The sequence below is a fragment of the Drosophila teissieri genome, chromosome 3L, assembly GCF_016746235.2.
Source record: "Drosophila teissieri strain GT53w chromosome 3L, Prin_Dtei_1.1, whole genome shotgun sequence".
Classification (NCBI taxonomy): Eukaryota; Metazoa; Arthropoda; class Insecta; order Diptera; family Drosophilidae; genus Drosophila; species Drosophila teissieri.
Window position 1 is genome coordinate 3095015 of NC_053031.1, and position 18514 is coordinate 3113528.

The 18514-nt window shown below is 43.9% G+C and overlaps 3 protein-coding genes and 1 non-coding gene across 8 annotated transcripts; all 4 read right to left on the reverse strand.

Moving 5' to 3' along the window:
* Positions 1–788: 788 nt before the first annotated feature.
* On the reverse strand, positions 789–1860 carry LOC122616877. The gene is made up of 2 exons (XM_043792456.1): positions 1524–1860; positions 789–1472 (listed from the first exon to the last, which is right to left on the reverse strand). The coding sequence occupies exons 1-2, from the start codon at positions 1772–1774 to the stop codon at positions 929–931; spliced, it is 795 nt and encodes a 264-aa protein (XP_043648391.1). The 5' UTR covers positions 1775–1860; the 3' UTR covers positions 789–928.
* Positions 1857–5088, reverse strand: LOC122616875 (prominin-like protein). Of its 3 annotated transcripts, XM_043792454.1 has the most exons (9): positions 4947–5088; positions 4677–4836; positions 4514–4621; positions 4097–4461; positions 3914–4041; positions 3689–3854; positions 3258–3630; positions 2379–3204; positions 1857–2204 (listed from the first exon to the last, which is right to left on the reverse strand). In XM_043792454.1, the coding sequence occupies exons 2-9, from the start codon at positions 4688–4690 to the stop codon at positions 1920–1922; spliced, it is 2265 nt and encodes a 754-aa protein (XP_043648389.1). In that variant the 5' UTR covers positions 4691–4836; positions 4947–5088; the 3' UTR covers positions 1857–1919. The 3 variants fall into 3 exon arrangements, with proteins under 3 accessions (XP_043648389.1, XP_043648390.1, XP_043648388.1); XM_043792455.1 differs by having other exon boundaries at positions 4097–4424; positions 4514–4836; XM_043792453.1 differs by having other exon boundaries at positions 4677–5068.
* Positions 5089–5182: 94 nt separating this feature from the next.
* LOC122616797 (prominin-like protein) lies at positions 5183–18401 on the reverse strand. 3 transcript variants are annotated; one of them, XM_043792359.1, is made up of 15 exons: positions 18322–18401; positions 17541–17690; positions 11347–11878; positions 11138–11285; positions 10951–11079; positions 10706–10893; positions 10479–10643; positions 10285–10415; positions 9894–10229; positions 9726–9835; positions 8716–9661; positions 8517–8656; positions 8012–8071; positions 7749–7922; positions 5183–6711 (listed from the first exon to the last, which is right to left on the reverse strand). In XM_043792359.1, the coding sequence occupies exons 3-15, from the start codon at positions 11747–11749 to the stop codon at positions 6600–6602; spliced, it is 3042 nt and encodes a 1013-aa protein (XP_043648294.1). In that variant the 5' UTR covers positions 11750–11878; positions 17541–17690; positions 18322–18401; the 3' UTR covers positions 5183–6599. The 3 variants fall into 3 exon arrangements, with proteins under 3 accessions (XP_043648294.1, XP_043648295.1, XP_043648296.1); XM_043792360.1 differs by lacking the exons at positions 8012–8071; positions 18322–18401 and having other exon boundaries at positions 17541–17895; XM_043792361.1 differs by lacking the exons at positions 5183–6711; positions 7749–7922; positions 8012–8071; positions 18322–18401 and adding an exon at positions 8133–8451 and having other exon boundaries at positions 17541–17894.
* Trnam-cau lies at positions 12661–12733 on the reverse strand. Its single transcript has one exon. It is a non-coding gene; the product is annotated as a tRNA-Met (tRNA).
* Positions 18402–18514: the final 113 nt, after the last annotated feature.

Sequence of the window (18514 nt, forward strand, 5' to 3'; positions counted from 1 at the left end):
TTTCGAGGGTGAACTGCCCTTTCCGAAGCTGGTTATTTCCGTCCTTCGAAGATGGTTGCATATTATTCGGTTTCTTGTTACTTAAACTGATTTTGTTATATGTATGCTTTCATTTTAAACAACATCAATTTCAAGGTTAATTCAAAATGATTTGCAGTCAGTGACAATACCTTAAGCAATTTATAGAACTAATCTTTTTGGATTACTCCGGTCTATAAGAAATGAGCAAGAAATAAATTATTAAGGTTCTGCTGTACCCCAATAAAGTGTTTCTAATACCCCCATAACTTAGTTTGAAATAGAAATTCCACGAATACCTCATTTTAATCCATTTGGGTTTCTGATTACCCAAAACGCCCAACCCAAACATACTCCTCTGAATCTAGATGGTGTGGCAGAGCATCCGAGTTTCAGTGCTCCAAATAATACCTTGTTTTTTCCCGTGCTCTTTGGCTTTTCCTTCCTGCTATTGTGGCCCAGACAATGATGGAGCTGCACTTGGATGCTTGGCTGGTGGAGGAGGAGCTCGAAGTGGAGCTGAGACGGCAGTGATGATAGCGATCTGCTTTCGCTGCCCCTTAATCAGCCAGTCATCGGAAAACGAGCAAGCTCACCGAAGTTGGGCTTATTTGCCTTTTGTTTGTCTTACTTTTGTTTCGGTGTTTATCATATTTTTGTTGGTTGCCGCCACAAGATTGATGCGAGAACAAGGTTTGTCGCTTAGGTCTTTTGTCGGCCAGCGCCTTGGAATTGCGATGCCGGATATGTTCTAATAAAGCCAACGCGGATTCAAGGCCTTAATGGGCCGGGCCAACAAGGTTGACCTCAGCACGCTTTTAATCGTAACAAAATATAATCGCACAGTTTCACACTGAATGGAGCGCTGATTTCTTGATGGATGTGTCCCCTATCTTAGCCAGACTTCGCTTTAGTAGACATAGAAGGAGCTGGTACCCATGCTGGAGCTGGTGGCAGAAGTCGTACTTTTCTTTCGGCTGGCATGTGTTTTCCATATCTTACGAATGGAACTCACGCCTAGATGTTTAAGGATCCCTGATAAAACTTTGGAGCGTGGCTTTTGGTCTTTTCTCCGGGGCGATTCAGTTGGAGTCAGTGATTCCGGCGGCGTTAGGGGTTCAACTGGAGGGGGTATAAAGATGGGCTTTGGTGGCGGAAGTGGCAAAGGAGCCCTCTGCAAGCCACCTAGCACCATCTTCAGATTCTCCCTGAGGTTTCTGTACTGGTCCTCCTCATCAAAGGGATTCTTTGGGCTGAGATGGGCTTTTGGATACCACAATATCAGACTTGATGATGGACTTTTGGGGGTTTTATGTCGACGAAGACGCGGTGGTGGTCTTGGAGCTGGTGGAGGTGAAGGAGGTGAGGGAGCTCGACGCTTGAGAGGTCTGGTCCTTTGGATGTCCAGCACCAAACGCTCGGCACTGCTGCAAGCACTGCAGTGTAGACGCCATCTGGGAAGGATTCACTTAGATCATTTAATTCTTTAAAAAGTAGCCACTCACCCCACCACAATCAATATCGCATTATAAACTGGCAACGCCAACAACCCGAGTATCAAGAGCCTCACCAGTGGACACGAGGGTTGCTGGAGTTGCATAAGCCAGTCTATGGAGCAGCATCCAATGGACCCATCCACCATTTTCTGACTCTCGTTAAGCATACTTAAGGTGGTCACATCCTCTGTCCAGGACAAAGAATTAGGCAGATGGTTGCGCATGGGCCAACCAAACGAGTCCCAGCATAGCAGCTTCATTATTTATTTCGTTTTCTATTACTACATTTGGAACTAGTAATATTATGTGTTTAGAAAACGTATAAAAAAAATGACTTTGGATTCTAGGATGTGGTGTTAAAACATATATTTCCCAATTGAAAATTCAAATTCGACAGTATGAAAGTCACTCCCTCTTGTGCTTAGCTTGATCTATATAGTAGTAGTCTTCCCTGCCCTCCAGATAGTCAACATTTGACTCCGTTGAAACGGGAAGGTATTTGTAGCATTGGCATTGTGGCAAAGCCATGGGCAGTAAACCAGGGGGCACAAAGTTGCCTTCTCCAAAGGTGCCTGTTGATGCATCCGAATAATTCTTTAAAGATTTCAGACGACATCTCAAAAAGTGGGTGCAGCAGATGGCGGGCAGGAGGAGCAAGGAAAACAGTAAAAGCCAAAACCATAAGGCATTCTACGAAATGGAGATGGAAAATAATAATCTATAATAATAGATTTTCATGGGTTTGTTATAGCACTTATACGCTACCAAAGCAAATATTGATTCACCATTAAGTAAATGCAAACTCGTTTGATTATTTGCTCAATCATAAGTGTATGGCTATCGGGGAACCACCTCCTTACTTACCATTGGCTTCACAATCCGATTGCAGAGGTCGGCGTACTCAACCATGGCTGCATCCTCCTCACGGGTGAGGGGCTCACAGCTCTCCATGTTCACTTTGCTGGGCCCGTCGACCATTCGAACGTAATCATTCAGGCCCGATTTCACTAATTTACTGATATTACGGGCCACCCCGTCGGTTAACTTTTTGTTATCTCGCCGCAAGAAGTCGTCGCCCAGCTTAATCTTGTCCAGCAGATGTTGGAGGTACCTGGTAAAGCTACCGTAGCCACCTGACAAGAGGCGATCCATTTGCTTCAGCCTATTTATCAGTCGCTGGACAATCGTTTGCAAGGGTGCACCCAGGTGTTTTTGATAGGCTCGCAGATAAGTCGCCTGGTTTTTCAGGGCGACTCCCGGCTTCATTTTGCTCGCCAGGCTTTCCAGTTTTCTGGTCAACCCGTTCAAAGGACCTGGCTTGGGTTCTGGCACCAGTTGGCGGCAAATGTGTCTTGTGTAGTCCTTTATGTCATATGTAGATAGGTTTCCGCTCAATAATTGTTTGGCCGCTTCCTCTGCCTCGGGATGAATATCTTTAAGTCCATCGGGCAACGCAGTGTTCTCCATTTTCTCAAGAGACTTGAGAACGTCCTCCATCACATCATCGCGAAAACCATCCGGATTATAGATCTCCTTGAGACCCAGCACATTGTACAAGCTTTCGTTGCGAACACAGCTCTGCAGAATTTCCGAGGTTCGTAGCATGGGCATGGATCGAAAGGTGGTTACGTTTTCTGGGAGAAACTCGTTGGGATTAATAGATTTGTTTTCTACCGGCTGTGGCGCTTTCCTTTTAATGATATGAAATGAAACTTAAGTGCTTTGCGAAATGACAAATCATACCTAGAGCAAAAGGCATGGTACAGCAAAGCCCCGTGAAGCAAATAGAAGAGCAGCAGGATGATGCCAACGGAGAACAGGATGAAAAGAACAACCAGGACGGCACAGAGCAGCCAACTGGCTACTTTCGGACTGGACAAAGCAATCAGAAGACCAATGAGCAGAATAAGGGGCACCAGCATTAGTAGCACAATGAAGACCAACGTGTATCCGAACCACCAGGATCCGAGCTTCCTACGCAAGGCAGCGGCTGGAGTAGATCCAGATCCAGATCCAGCATTTGACTTGACCACCACCGGCATATCCTTCTTCATCTCCTCAACCACGCGTTGCAAGACTTTCAAGGATGCGTCGTACCTCTTGTTCAGCTCCTTGGCTAATGAGATTATCGCACTAAAATGTTGTGAGCACTCTTCAAAGGTGCAGCAACTTACCTCCTTTGTTGAGGTCCTCCTTGATGGAGTCTAATGCGCCACTCATGCGATCTTTCATCACCCTGGAAACCTGTCGCAACTGCTTAGCTGCTCGAATTGGATAGCTGATAAACTTGCTGTCTATTACTTCCTGCACAGAGGCAAGAAGTGCATCAAAGTCTGGTAGCTTAAGGGTGGCGGCTTATTAAAGTTTTGCTTCTGGAATGGATGAACTGATCCTCTTACACTATCGTAATGCAAACAGCCCATGTCGAGCATCATGATCTCATTCGCACGGTAGAAATCTTGGCACTCCCTTTGCTTGCAGTGGGATGTTAGGAACACCATGAGATCCCGTTTCACTCCACGTAATGCTATTTAGGATTGCTTATGTTAAATTACCAGTTATGAAAGGAATCAAATCCTCACCATCTCGAAACTGAGTGGCCAAACGTCGGGCATTAAGCAACTCATTCTTGATCCTTTGCACAACTGGCGTGATCCTTCGCAGATTCTGCAACACCACACTCAGCCTCTCGATGGCTTTGGCAAGGAGTTCCGGCTCCCTATTGGGATAGCTAATAGTGGGTTCGCGGTTGAGAGCACTTTGGATCCTTTTTACTATCTGATCGTAGTTGATGATATGCTGATGATGCATACGATCGGATGCTCTTTGGTATATGTAGTCCTCGTTCGATTTGCTGGAGTTACTGGGATGACAACCGATCGTTTTGAGGTGCTTCAAGTTTTTATGCAGCTGAGTGGCCGCCAATATGGCAAAAATCAGAAATAAACTACGAATTAATCCATAATCCCACTAGGCTGCAACTTTCCTCATATACTCACAGCATCAACAATGCCAAAAGAGCCAATAGAATGCCACAGCAGTAGCGCATGCCCTTACTGGACCTTTGGGTGTTCTTACAGCGCGCACAGCAGAGGGCATAGATTAGCCTAAAGGGAATCAGTTTGCTGAATGTGATCTCTCCAAAAATGAAGCAGATCTCACCCAAAGATGGGCATCAGCAGAAACAGAAGAACCAGTAGAAGGACTAGTATCGTCAGGCCCGTCTGGGAAGCCAAATACTCCTTCCAGTCGTCGTCCTTTACCTTATAACCAATGTCATTGCCATCCTGGGATATATATCCTTGGGGAACTTTCTCGGAGTCTGAGACCACGAATCCAGTAAAAACATGGGGTAAGTATGTGATTGGACGCCAAGAGTCCACATCCCCGTCGTTCTTATTATCGTTCGATCTACTTTCTGGTTCTACATACCTATTTTGTAAAATTAACTTCCTCATAGAAGTGGGACCCAGATTTTGGGTGGTCTGGGACCTAACGATATGGATCCAAATAGGGGAACACCATATATGCCACAGGAACACTTTTAGTTTCATTTTTTCCAACTATATTGTCTATCAACAGGATTGATTGTGAAGTTCAAGATTGCTTCGGTAAAAATAAGTAGTACTGTCGGTCTGACCCAGAACACTCATTCAAAAAACAATTAGTTTTGATACTCGCTTATTCGTACATAAAACCACTTGAAGTTTATTGACAAAATTTTGCAAACGACAGAGACAACCATCAACGGAGCTCGATGATTGACTGGCAACTGGGTTTCTTGGGTTTTGTATTTTTCGGGATCTTATTCGATAATCTTTACTTGCGCTGGGCAATATTGATACATGGTTACTTGACTTAAGCGGAAATCATTTAATGTACGTCAAATGTAAAATACAACATACATCTTAATTGTATAATAATACTAAAAATTATGTAATTGTGTAATCCGTACAATATGCTCGCATGTCTGTATATTTGTGTAAGGTGTTTATAGGTTTTGTGGAAACTTACAGCTTGCCCTTAGGTTCTAGACATTACAATTGGGAACGTTTAAATGCTTAGGGGTGTTTGTTTTGCTCTTGTTTTGGTTTTCTCTTACTAAACTATGACAACGTGTTAAAATACGTGTTACATTCAAGTATTTGTATCTCGAATCTGTAGCTGAATAGAGGGTTTTATTTGATTGGTTTATCCGTGTCCGAATGCACAATTTGTCGGTTTTAAGGAAGAGTGTAGTATTGTGTATTGTTTCTAAAATAAATACATTAAATGCATTGAATAACTTCCAACTCTGTGTTCTGCTCTTTTCTAAATTAAAATGGCAGTTTTGGTATTGATCATTTTTTCTTTACCGCGATTTTGATTTCCGGGAAGTTTACAGATTCCATAAAGTTTTTGATCGGTTAATATTTACGTAGTTGCTTGCTAGATATTGATTGGATTTCATTTTTTATTTTCATTTGTTTGTTTTCGTTTTTGGGTATGTCTCGCCTGCTCTGAGTGTGTGCATAATAAAATTATGAGATTCCTTAAAGCTTCTGCGGCCGTGCGACCCGGCGAATGGCCAACTTCTTCAAGGGACTCATCAGATCCGACGCCTGCCGCCCGGCCCTCTGGCCCAGAGTCTCCAGACTTCGGACTCCAGAGTTCATTAAATGCTCCCGGTTGGGACAATCCCCGCCGGATTCGTCCGTTACATATCATCATATCGTATCGTGCTCGTCTTTTGGCAACATTTTTTAAAGTAACTATAAATGGGTGTTTGAGAATTTTCGCATTTGCTTTCTTGCTTCGGCCCGCACTTAATATTTAACTATGCGTTCGTTATTCTCCGGCTTCCAGGTCAATGGCAGATCTCCTGGCCGGGCCAAAGTGATAACACACGTGATGCTACGATACTACTTAATTAAAATTATATAATTTCAGTTATTTTCGTTTAGGCCTTTAACTAAAAGTACAGTCTCAGTAGGGGGTATACATGTATGGGGAAAAGGGGGCCGTGGGCGTGGGGCGTGGGGCGTGAGGGTTCAAAATAAAATCATCCATGTTGCCACCTCTCGAACAAACCGCCTCCGTGTCCGTCTAATCCTGCTCGGAGGCACCCGGATAGTAGTAGGGCGGCGGACGCTCGTACTCCGAGGATGGCGGCGCAGCTGGGGGATTGTGGTATCGTGGTGGCTCGTGGTCCCAGTGCCTGTGGATTGCAATTAAATCGAATTAGTCCATGGGAAGTATGCCGGGCGTATTAAATATTTATAGTGCGACCACTCACGCACAACACAGTAACGGAAACAGAACAGAACAGAGCGATTAATCAGATTAGTTGGTCAACATAGATCGAAACCCGATATGGAGTTAGTGGCACTTGGTCATGAGAAAGCGGGCATTTACCAGCGGGAGGCCATCGGTGGGCTTACTGGGAGGATAAGCTTTGAGTAATGAACTGTCTGGGCTTGTCTGGTAAGAGGTTGTGTCCAGAAGTGTCTTTAACTTTGGAGCAGCAATGTTCGCAAGCTTATCCAATAAGCAATACAAATTCAATACATAAACATTTAATTGTTCACCGACTTAAGACTGCATTTTTACAGAAGAGAAATAAACGTTTTGGAAAATTAAAGTATTTAACGAAGCGCAAATGTTCCTTTACAACATTCAGCAAAATGGAAAAAATTTAAATTAAATTTGAAATAAAGAGTTCAGATTGCAGAGAAAACAGAGGGAACTAAGCAAATTTTCGGTTGGGGGTTTCCAGTCTTTTCACAAACAGTCGGAAATGTATTCAAATCGAGGCTGTCGGGGAAGCACACCGATCGAGTCTTTCAAAAGGCACATTACCGAGCAGAAACCAAAACCGCTTTGCATTCGGGCCATGCCTAAAAGAAACCATCTGCCGCCAATGCCTTTGGCCGAGTGCCATTGGTCACACCTTTAGCGCTAAATTAAACAAAATTAAAAATTAGCGTTATAGCGATTTAGCAGCGGTCTAAACGATCAAGGGAAACTGGATGTCGATGCGGTCAAGCTAATTAATTGTCAATACTAGGCAGCTGCAAGGCATTCACTATAGTAAGGTTCTATGGGGCGAGTTGCTAAAAAGACTTTCGTAATAATGAAATATTTGTTACATTATATTTTACTTAAGAACATTTTACCAATCATCATGATAAGAAAGTCTTTCAGCTAGAGCTAAAAAGCAGGATAGGGATTCGCTGGGTGGTGAAGTACACTTACGTTGGCGCCATGTCGTTGTAACGCATGTTGCTGCTGCCAGGAGCTCCATCGCCTCCGCCGCCACCACGATCGCCGCCAGAGCGGTTGCCCCGCGAGACGCTGGGCGAGGCGTCCTCAAAGTAATCCTGCTGCTCGCGTCGCCGCTCGTAGGCCTTGCGACGCTTCTTGGGAACGCTGGAAGAGGAGATGCAATGGGACAGTGGGACACAGGATTAGCGAAAGTGCTAGCCAGCAAGGAGAGAGGTGACTGGATGATCGCTTACTTAGCCAATGGTACATGTTCACGATCGCGTTCGCTATAAGCATCGTACAGATAGTCGCTTCTGTGGGCGGGATGATGCGGGGTTAGCGGTGAAATGAGAAGAATGTGGACAACTTAGTTATGGTGCAAACGCTGAATTTTTTTTCGGTACATGCATACATTTATAAATCAAATGCTGAAAGTTAATTAGGTAAAATGGAGTCCAACCCAAGGTGTTAGTCTGTCTTGCGTTTGCTGGCGGAGAGATCGCGATCCGACTGCTTTACGGCCACCTCAATCACGTCCCAGGCAACAGCACCTGCTTCATCAGCTTGGACTGCTTCTTCACCACCGCCACCGCGGGTTTTTGCGCCCGCGGGGCAGGCGCAATAAGTCTGCTGCCCGCCGGAGCAGGCAACTACAGGCGGTGGCACATACGGAGCACCCGTGCAAATGGGACAGCTTTGGGTTAGGCGGTTTAGCGGGGATGCCTGAAAGCTAATGGTAGTGCAAAGAAGTCAACTCACCCGCCCTCGACCACGCCAGCGGCTCCTACGGTGGCCAGATAAGGGTAGATCTTCTTGTAGAGGCACATCAGGCGGTGGGCCACGAACAGGATGGGCAGGAAGAGCAGGGCGCACAGCAGTATGCCTACCCAGAATCCATTCTGAAAAATAGTTTGCATTAAATTCGGTATCTTTTCATTTTAAAGAACTATTAACTCACAATGGGATCCACGATACGGTGGCAAATCAAGTCGACTCCACGATAATAAATGTAGGACAGGGGTGCACAGTGACCCACACTTTCGTTGGCCTCCTTTATAATCATATCGATGTAGTCGTCTATCATTTGGTCAATAGACTGCGTCAGATTGCCTCCTAGGGTGTTGATATAGTCCTTGCCGCGCTTCTGGATGAACTCTTCGGAGTTGATGGCCGTGGCAGTGAGAATTTTGATTGTATTGGTAAAGTCATTGTTTTCGTACGAAATGAGCTCGTCAATCTTTTTTAGATTGGCCTTCATCTTTTCTACGAGGCTCGTAAGCTTCGGTACAAAATTGCGATAGAAGGCCTTGGTGTTGAGGCCCTCATTCCAGAATGACACCTTGGCCCAGCCGTATGCAGGGTACTCCAGATCGTTGGACAGCTTGTACAGCTGCTCGGACAGGGCGTTCAGGTTCATGGGCGTGAACTGGGTGCACAGACTAGGCAAGTACAGGGAGCTATGGTACTTCGCAAGCTTGCTTTCGCGCGCTGCGTTTAGCTCCTCACGTTCTTCGTTCGTCAGGAGTACCACGGTGGACAGATCCTCGTCGAAGACCTTGATCGAATCTGTATTGTCCTGTGCGTGTGTCATCACTTTTATGCGCGCCAGATCGTTGATGTCATATATGTTGTGCTGACGCATCATATCGAAAATGGTCTGATTGGCGTGGCAAGCCTTTATCGCACTTGACATTTTTAGTGGATGCATCACCTCCTTGGTAGATTCAGACGCCGGCAAGAAATGATTCAGATCTATAGACGCGTCCAGTTGCCTGAATATCGTGTTGTTCTCCTGATCCCTCAGTGGTGCACAGGCACCCTGGTACGTTACCATGCCCAGCATAAAGTAGAAAAGTCCAACCAGTGCGATGATGGAGAAGACACAGAATATCAGCAGAATGGCTCTAAAATAAGTAAGTGTAATAAACCAATAAGACAGCAGGACAGAATAAGGTTCAAACTACTCACAGAAGCAGGCAGGTGGCACCGGTGGACTTGCTGCAGCATTCATCACCATATCCAGTTCGTCGTCGCCCAAAGCAGCCGCACAGCAGAGCAAAGATCAGTATAAAAAGTACCTAAATGAAAATCCGATAGTTAAGGCGTTTTGGTTCGAATTCTGAAGGTCCGCCTTACCAGAAGAATGAGCAAGCACACAATCAGGCTAACTACGTTCCTATCGTGGCCATACCGATCGTAGACATCCTCAAATGACTTAGTCGAGTGCAGAGTTTTTATATGGATATCACTTAGTACTCCCTCGACAATGTTGCGCACATTTGTGGCCTGTTCTCGGAAGATCGTCCTGCCCTTCGTTAAATCCCGCATCATGGGAGGCACCACAAAGGACAGTTGCGTCTTCACCTTGTCGCTAACCTTCTTCAGACGCTCGAGTCCACGTTGAGGTATAGCGTAATACTTGTTTGCAACTATAGTCTCCATTCCCTCTACAAATTCTTTGGTGTTCGGTAGCTGAAAGACGTTTGGGTTATAATTTATGTTTGTACAAATTGAATTCCAATCATACATTGTCGAAGTGCAAGCACTGCGAGGAATCAATGTGCTCGATATTGCTGCTAATCAGGAACTTCTGGCACATCTGCAGTTGACAGAGATTGGCCACCGCAAAGTTGACATCTCGTTTAATGCCGCGGACGCCTGAAGTTAAATGTATAGTTTTGTTAATATACCGCAGTATTTGAATATTTGACATGTCCTTACCATCTCTTAACTGGGAGCCATAGAAGCGCAGATCCTTCTCCATCTTCTCTACTTGCCTCATCAGTTCCAGAGCCTCGGGCATATTCTCTAAAACTCGTTCCATTTCTGCCAGGGAATTACTCTCCGATGTGTCGGAGAGATCCAAAAATATGTGCCGATGGGCATCTAAGAAAGGCCACGTATGTTAAATGGATAATCAAAGGAATGCAATCCATCAGTATTATTACGGGTTAATTGATCAAGCACATGAGTCTCCATCTCCTCGTAGTTGTTCATCATCAGATGGTAAACGTGATCAGAAACATCCTTCAAATAAGTGCAAGTGTCCTCGCTGCCGCGCTTCATTGTCTCGGAAGTCTCGGCAAAGCCGCTGTCAATCATTTTGTTGGTCACAAAGGCGATAATGATGCCAAAGCTGATGAAGAAAGATAATTGCAAATAAGGCTTCTCTTGGTTAAGTGCCTCCACTTACATCAGTCCGATGATGAGGATCAACAGACAGATGCCACAGCAGAAGCGCCGCTGAGCGTCTTGTTTACTGGTACATGGAGGACATCCCTGTCGACATCGTCGGCAGCAACAGAAACAGCAATAGCAAACGCTGTAGAGTACAAATATTGGTTATCTATGTTAGCTGATAGAATGATCTTAACACTCACGCAATGAACGGTATGATAATAATGAGCAGCACCAGAATAAAAACCCAGATGAGAGCCAGCCAATAATGAGCCAGTAGATCCCGCCAGTCGTTCTCCTCCACCTTAGGACCCAGGCTCAACGTGTCCGAATTCTTTACCACAATGTAACCTGCAATATTGAGACAAATAAGTGCTCCATCTTTTACTTATCAAATGTTCGCTTTACTCACCCTCCGGTATGGGTTCCTCCCTATAAAGAACCTTGTCATATAGAAAGTGTGTAAAATTGAAAATGGGATTCATGGCCGACGTGGGAGGAGGTGGTGCCTTGGAGTAGTTGGTCGTCGGCCGGTATACGGTGTACTCGACTGGTGGCCAATGGGGCTGACCAAGCTGTTCGTGCGTGGTGCCATGGCCCACATATCCCTTGCGCCAGCTCCCGGGACTATCAGTATCCTGGGCGGTTGTGGGCCTGATCAGCGTGGCCAATGCGAAGCCGAATATGGCTACACTCAATCCACATATGGCCAGGTAGGCTATCTGTCGCCTACGTCGCTGTCGTCGCTTCCGGGATCGAATGGACTTCGACTTGACCGCGGCCAGAGGCTCCACTGTGGCAGCTACTTCACCCATGGCCGGCTGCTTTTCGAAGGACTTCCTGTCGCGGAGAGGCTTCCTCAAACTGACTAACGTGCTGAGCTGCTGCTCTTAATCGTGTTCTCTTCGGTGTAGTAGCCCACACCCATTTCACACGTCAGTGGCCTGCAATCAGAACAATAGGATACAAGATTAATCAAGGAATTTAGTTTTAAGATAGAGACAAAAAATATATGATGATCTCAGCCCTAAGTGTATCTCCACCGACACCTATCAAATTAATCTTTAATCTAAATTCCTTACGTTTTTAAATGGAAATAGGTGAGACAAAGAAAATGCTAAATGAATTGGACTATTCGAGGACAGAACAGAGCTCACACCCTAATGTGGCAGTAGCATGTCCTCGTCCAATAAGAAATGCTTGGCCGGGGCAATAAAATATATTTGTTTCTTGGTGTGTCCAGGCAAATGGGGCATAATCCCAATCCAGGCATCGAAGAGGATTGGTTCCACATTGCAATGCGCACACAAACACACACCCAGAGCCTATCTCACATCCACTTGACATCAATTAAGGTCAATAAAAGCCGAGAAGATGACAATGGGTTGAGGCATTTGCTGCCCGAGAATGCAAACCACTGGCGATACAAAGGACTGAGCTTCGGCTTCGGCTTTGGCTTTGGCACATTGCCCACAGTTGGCAGGTGTTATCTCTCTGTCGGGGAGGTGAAAGTCCCTTTGGCGTCGGTTGAATGCACTTGTCCGTAGATCATGAGTCACCAGCAACGTTCCGAAGCATTGCGTGCATGTGTCGCCCTTGCATAATTACCAAATATCAAATTACTAGCTTGGAGAAATATTCTAAATAGGCAAAGCATTTGCAATGGCAAGCAAAAAAATATATATATTTTTAAAGCAAAATATAAAAACAAAACAAAAAATGTACATGCCCCGAGTGAGGCTCGAACTCACGACCTTAAGATTATGAGACTTACGCGCTGCCAACTGCGCCATCGAGGCATGAACACGTTGCCGGCAAAAAGCAAACTTGTGCCAAAGGTTCTTATGTGTGCGAGTCCTAACCGCATAAATAAATATTCCCACCAATGTACATTACATATGTATGTACATACATATATAAGGAATTATGTGTCTGTGACCTGTTTGTTTAAAATAATCAGATAAGGAACTTTGCAGTCTATTCTTATCGATGTCAAATTAAAAGCGTTATCTTGTTGACGCCACTCGAAAAGCTGTTTAATGTGTAAATCACATTTGATTTTTTAAGCACTGGAAATCAATCAATATTTGATGTCAATAATGTCATTATTAAATGTGCACTTTTAATGAACTACCATTAAAACGGTATCATAATGGGAAATGTCAGTATATTTTATTACTCCGATTTTAGTCCAATTTACACCATTTACAATATGGATCTTTTGCTTATTTGAATATACAATATAGGACTGCACACCATTGGTTCGCAAGGGCACTTTATGATTTGTTTTTTAATGTGGTCGTCACCAAGATGATTCTCGGAATGGCATTTTCTTTCTTTAAATTTATACCAGCAATTTGCTGATGGAGCTTTGGCTTTTTCCGAGCGCACTGCCTACTCACTATCAACGTTGCTCATATTTCCAGCATAGATCCAAGAATACGAATGAGTGTGCTCATTTGATACCCGCCACTGGCAACTGTAAATTTATGGCCATCGAGGCGAGCAACAAGCAGCAGTTACATACACTCATCGACTGTCTTTGCACCACAACAGCCATAGACAAAGAAATCGAAAAGTTTATTGAACTCTGTGGGCGAGTGGACAAGGGCTCGACGGCTCGACGGCTTTCCAAGGCATTATGCTTTATAGCCTAGCCCTTGCGCCCTGGCCCCGTCGTGCCCCCAAAAGACCACAGAATGTAGTGTCGCAACACTATACGTATTTATATACACATTCGGAGCACTGCAATGCCGCCTGCTTATCTCGAGGTTGCCCCTCTTTTGCTTTATACCCTGCTTACTTTCCGGAAAGAGCTGGATTACCAGACGTGTTGATGGCTGTGTAAAAATAGACGCTTGCTGCGGACCTGCTGCACCTGCTGACAGGGCTTAATGGCTGTCCAAAACAAGCGGACGACGAGTGTTTGGTGTCAATTGCGTATACGCCGCGTTGTCTGGCTGGGAACGAACTAAAGACGCTGGAAAACCGATGCTCCATTTGCTGCTATGCTGCTATGCTGCGTTGCCACCGCTACTGTGCAGAAAATTCTCTATACCCCCATGGTGGGGCAGCCTTTGAACGGCCTTGACACGCGCTACGCTGCGGGCTGCGAATAACCAGAAGCTGCTCCTGCCCAAAGTTTGCTGCCGTTCCCATACTGAAATCTCACTTGGAGGAGAACTCGCAGGACAATTGCAGATACTGGGTATAGCATAGCATAGCCAGAGGTCGCGTCTCATCGGCGAATTAGGGACAACAAAACAATTTGCAGCCTCGGCTTTGCTGTAGGACATCATGGCCATCAGGAACATGCGCAGTACGAGGCTGCAAGGATGCTGCACTCCCTCGAACAGTGGGCGGAACAGGCAAACGCTCGGCAAGGCCACACGCAAAATGCCCTTAATTCCGGTCAGAGTTCAAATAATAAATAAACCACATTATATAGTATCAGCATAAACAAATATCTCCCACAGCTTTAAGAAATATACTCCCAAAAAAGTTTGCCATTTTATGAACAACTGTTTTAAGTAAAAACGATAGCAATTATATTAGCATATGTCTAAACATTTGTTTTTATGGCAGATTTTGTATATAAACGACTACTAAGAAATGGAAATTATAGAATCACCTTCTAAATAATTGCTATGCATATATTGTAAATTTTTGTAGGAAATCATTTAATATGGAAAAAACTTTCCGGAAAATAAAAATCTTGTTATGGCATGCAGAAAAGTAAACAAGTACAACAAGGTACAACAACATGCCAATAAAATTTTTATTATTATTTGGAAAATGGCTAGAACGCCACAGCGAAGTAATGGCAATAATCAGGTAATAATATGTAAACATTTCTAGGAATTTGAAAATCAAATCTTTTAATTTGCCAAACACCACGAGTCGTAAAGTGGAATTAAATTATCAAGACTTTTGAAAGTAACCAGATTCAGACACAGCTCTAATAAACTTGCTAGGTTAATCAACTTTACTGTCTATTTACAAATAACAATACAATTCGCAATCTGTTAATTTCCAGAACAAACTCATCCATAGAATGAATCAAAATAAACTAGATTATTCATTAACGAGCTGTTACGAATGCAATATTCCCATTGTCGTCAGTGAGTATCTCTCGTATCGTATCGTAATACAATTTCCCTTTTAGGTAATATGAGTCAAAGCTCCTAACAAAGGCAACAATCCATTTCTTGCAATTGAATGGCTTTGCCTGTTCCAAACCAGCTGATTGAGTCCAACTGGTTTTTGCGCCAACAAGAGAAAGTTGACAAAGTTAAACAAACTAATTTGGCGATACCCGTATTGGGTCACAGGCACGGAACCATAGAACGAGTGGCCACTGTATCTGCGGAAACACCAAGTGCAAGGTACTTCAAAATCTGCTGGCGGCTAAGTCAGCAAAAAGTGGAATTCGAACACGATAAACTGAGCGTCGTTTGCTTATGGCTTGTATAAACAAAAGAATTAAATACAATGTGAAGGTTGCATTCATAACAACAATTTAGCCATCCATACAGAGCCACAATCAATGTCAGTCCCGAAGAAAAATGGCTGAGTTACCAGAAGTATTTGAAAGAATTCCCATGAACGTAAATTATCTGCAGTTTTTATTGCAATGTGTACTAGAATAAATAGGTTTTATAATGACCAAGACAGCAATGACCTTTCCTGATAACTAGGAATAATAAATTCCTTACCATTGGTCAAATTAAAAACATTTTCTAGTAATGCCATGGTTTAACATATGTATTCCTGCAATTATCAACTGATGCCGTTCTTAAGAACTCAGATAGTTCTGTGTAATGGCTGCAATTAAGATTCTTTATATATAGACCACATAAAGTATATTACAGCAATGAACTTTACTGATTTACGAGATCGGAGAGTCAGAATCAGAGATGACCGCGAGTCATCTTCAAATTCCAAGTGGGCTATGTGTGACTAATCAGTTTATAAATATAAACTTTTCCCCAGAAAAGTGCAGCCAACTTTTCGACCGAATTAAGAGCACACACTTTGCAGCATCTACATCTTTTCAATTCAAACCGCCTCCGCCAAGTGACATCCACATCGAATTTGGAACAGCCGGCGGGGAGCTGGAGGTGGAGGTAGAGTCCATGGACGGCGGTTCGAGGCGAAAGACATCGCAAGAGAACAGGTTGCCCTGCCGATGGAGTGAAGTCGTGCCAAAGCGAAAACTCGTTTCTCGTGACTGACTCACTCCCCGATAAAAAGCGCAGAAAAATGGGCTAATCACACAAGCAGATACAAAGTAAACTTCTTTAGATGAAAACTGAACGAATCCAAACAAAGGAAGTCGGAGAAAAAGGGGCGGAAATGAACTGAGGAGCTATGAAAAAAGGTGCAGACGATCGAGAAGTAGTTCGCTTTACTTATAGGAAGAAACGGAAGCCATGTACACTGACAGAAACTGACAGATGCTTACGTGCCCAAAGATGCATTATATCATCTTGATTCTCGGACGTTGAGTCAGCTTATTTACTTAACGAATCTGATATGAAGGTTGGCTTATCCAATCGCTTATCATATTGCAAACCTCTGCTGAACTTGGCTCCATTTTCCGTTTGTTTTCGGCTTTCGAAGGCAGGCCAGCGTCATAAGTTCTCCATTTGCGTTTTGAGTATTTGATTAATGATTCCTCACTCTGTGCTTATCTCTGTGTTTTCATTTAGATAAATATTGGTATGTTTGTTACTGGTTTCTTATTATGTAAATACTTTCAGCTTGGATTTACCATTCTACATATCTTGTTTATTAGTGCTATTTGAGCAAATGGCTTCATATTTAGCGATTTATAACCAGACTTGCCACTCTACAAACGTTATCATATTTGCATTTGTATATTTTTGGAATTTGTGAAATGTCATGCAAACCGCTCAGTCGGTTTTGGCTTTAAATGTTTTTTCTAGCTTTAATCCTATCATAACTACAATCGCTTAGTGTTGAAAGTCATGTGACCTTTTATTTATTTTGACTGTGTTATCTCGGTTCTAATTTGGGCTCATATTTTGAATAAAATCTACACATGCTTCCGCTTTTTCTAAAACTTGGAGCCTATTATCTATATTTTTCATCGTAATCCCATAAACAAAATTGCCTATTCAAGCGAAATCTATCATGTGGGGCCCTTTTTTAGAGTCCGCTTCCGAGTTCTGCAAAGTGTGTGGCTGGGAAATGATAGAATAGACCCCGAAACTCTATAAATACACGGATTCCGCTCGGCTGGGTGTCGTTTCTACCACACGCACTTGTATCTTGTATCTCAGGTCAGGGATGTGTGGCACACATATATACATATGAAGTGTATATACATCTGCGGGTGCGTTTGTTTATCTGCGGGAGTTCCTTTTTTGAGTGTTTTGTTGGGATGGAGCAATTAGTGCAGTGCCGCGTATTAATTATGCACACCACCAGGTGGGAATGCTGGGCGAGAAGGGTGGGTGAAGCATTAAATTTGGAGACAGGAAGGGCGCTATAGCCACTAATTCGACATCGCAAATTGAATAACTCGCTTTGCGGGCTGGGTAAATTGAAATAAACAGAATAAATGAGCCGACGGACACTCACCAACATCGACAACCGCCGCCTAAGCCAATTAAGCTGGCTGTTGGACTCGTCGGGCCTGTGAAAGATGATGCTGATGCGACGCGGCGTCCAAATCCAATTAGCCGTAGGATCCAGCGATCGGTCGCAGTTACAGACTTGCAGGCCCAGATGCTGGGAACAGATGAAGGGAAGCGGAGGATTACGTCGCCGGACTTTCAATAAAACACCCAATTTGGACAGCTAAGAGTGCAATTTGTTCAACTTATAAAAATGCAATGCGGCCGAGTAACGTTTTGGCTAACAAAACTAATAGTTGTTCTTGTTTTCGTGTTAAATCGTGTAAAATTCCAATCGAATTTGGGTTAATATTAACAGATAAATCAAAACCGATGGGAAAGTTCGTTGAACAAAGAAAAAACAACAAAATTAAGGTCGCTGGCGCAACGAGGATTTCCCACTTTCCCAGCTTCCAGTGGCCCTTTTGGCCCAATTGGAGTTTTTCGTTGCCAGTTACACGGCAAACATGGATATTTAAAATTCCGGAGTAAATCTTATTAAGCAATTTCAAATTGAGCACGCACACACATGTTCTACATATATATAGTTGGCGTTGTTTTTGTATGTATCACAGCACTGCACCGCCCTTTCGAAACATTCTGCTCTTTGTTTGCCAGTTACACCTGGCGTTTGTTGTAATTTTCACTCGCTTTTCATATTTTCCCGTGGCAGTAGGCGTGGCCAATCGGGTTTCAGTCACGCGAAGGCACGCTCCATTCAGACTAGATCCGCCCAGGATGTTCACCTTTTTTATTCCAAATTTATCCGATCGAAAAACTTCGCATTTCAAAGAGTTCTGGACCAGTGTGACCGTGCGCGGAGCTCGGGAATACCCGTTCGTGGCTTAGAAAAATGCGCTAAAATATACCGATATTAAATACTGAATGCATACCGGAAAAAACTGCCGCCGCCCTGGAAAAATATCTAAAGAAACCGTT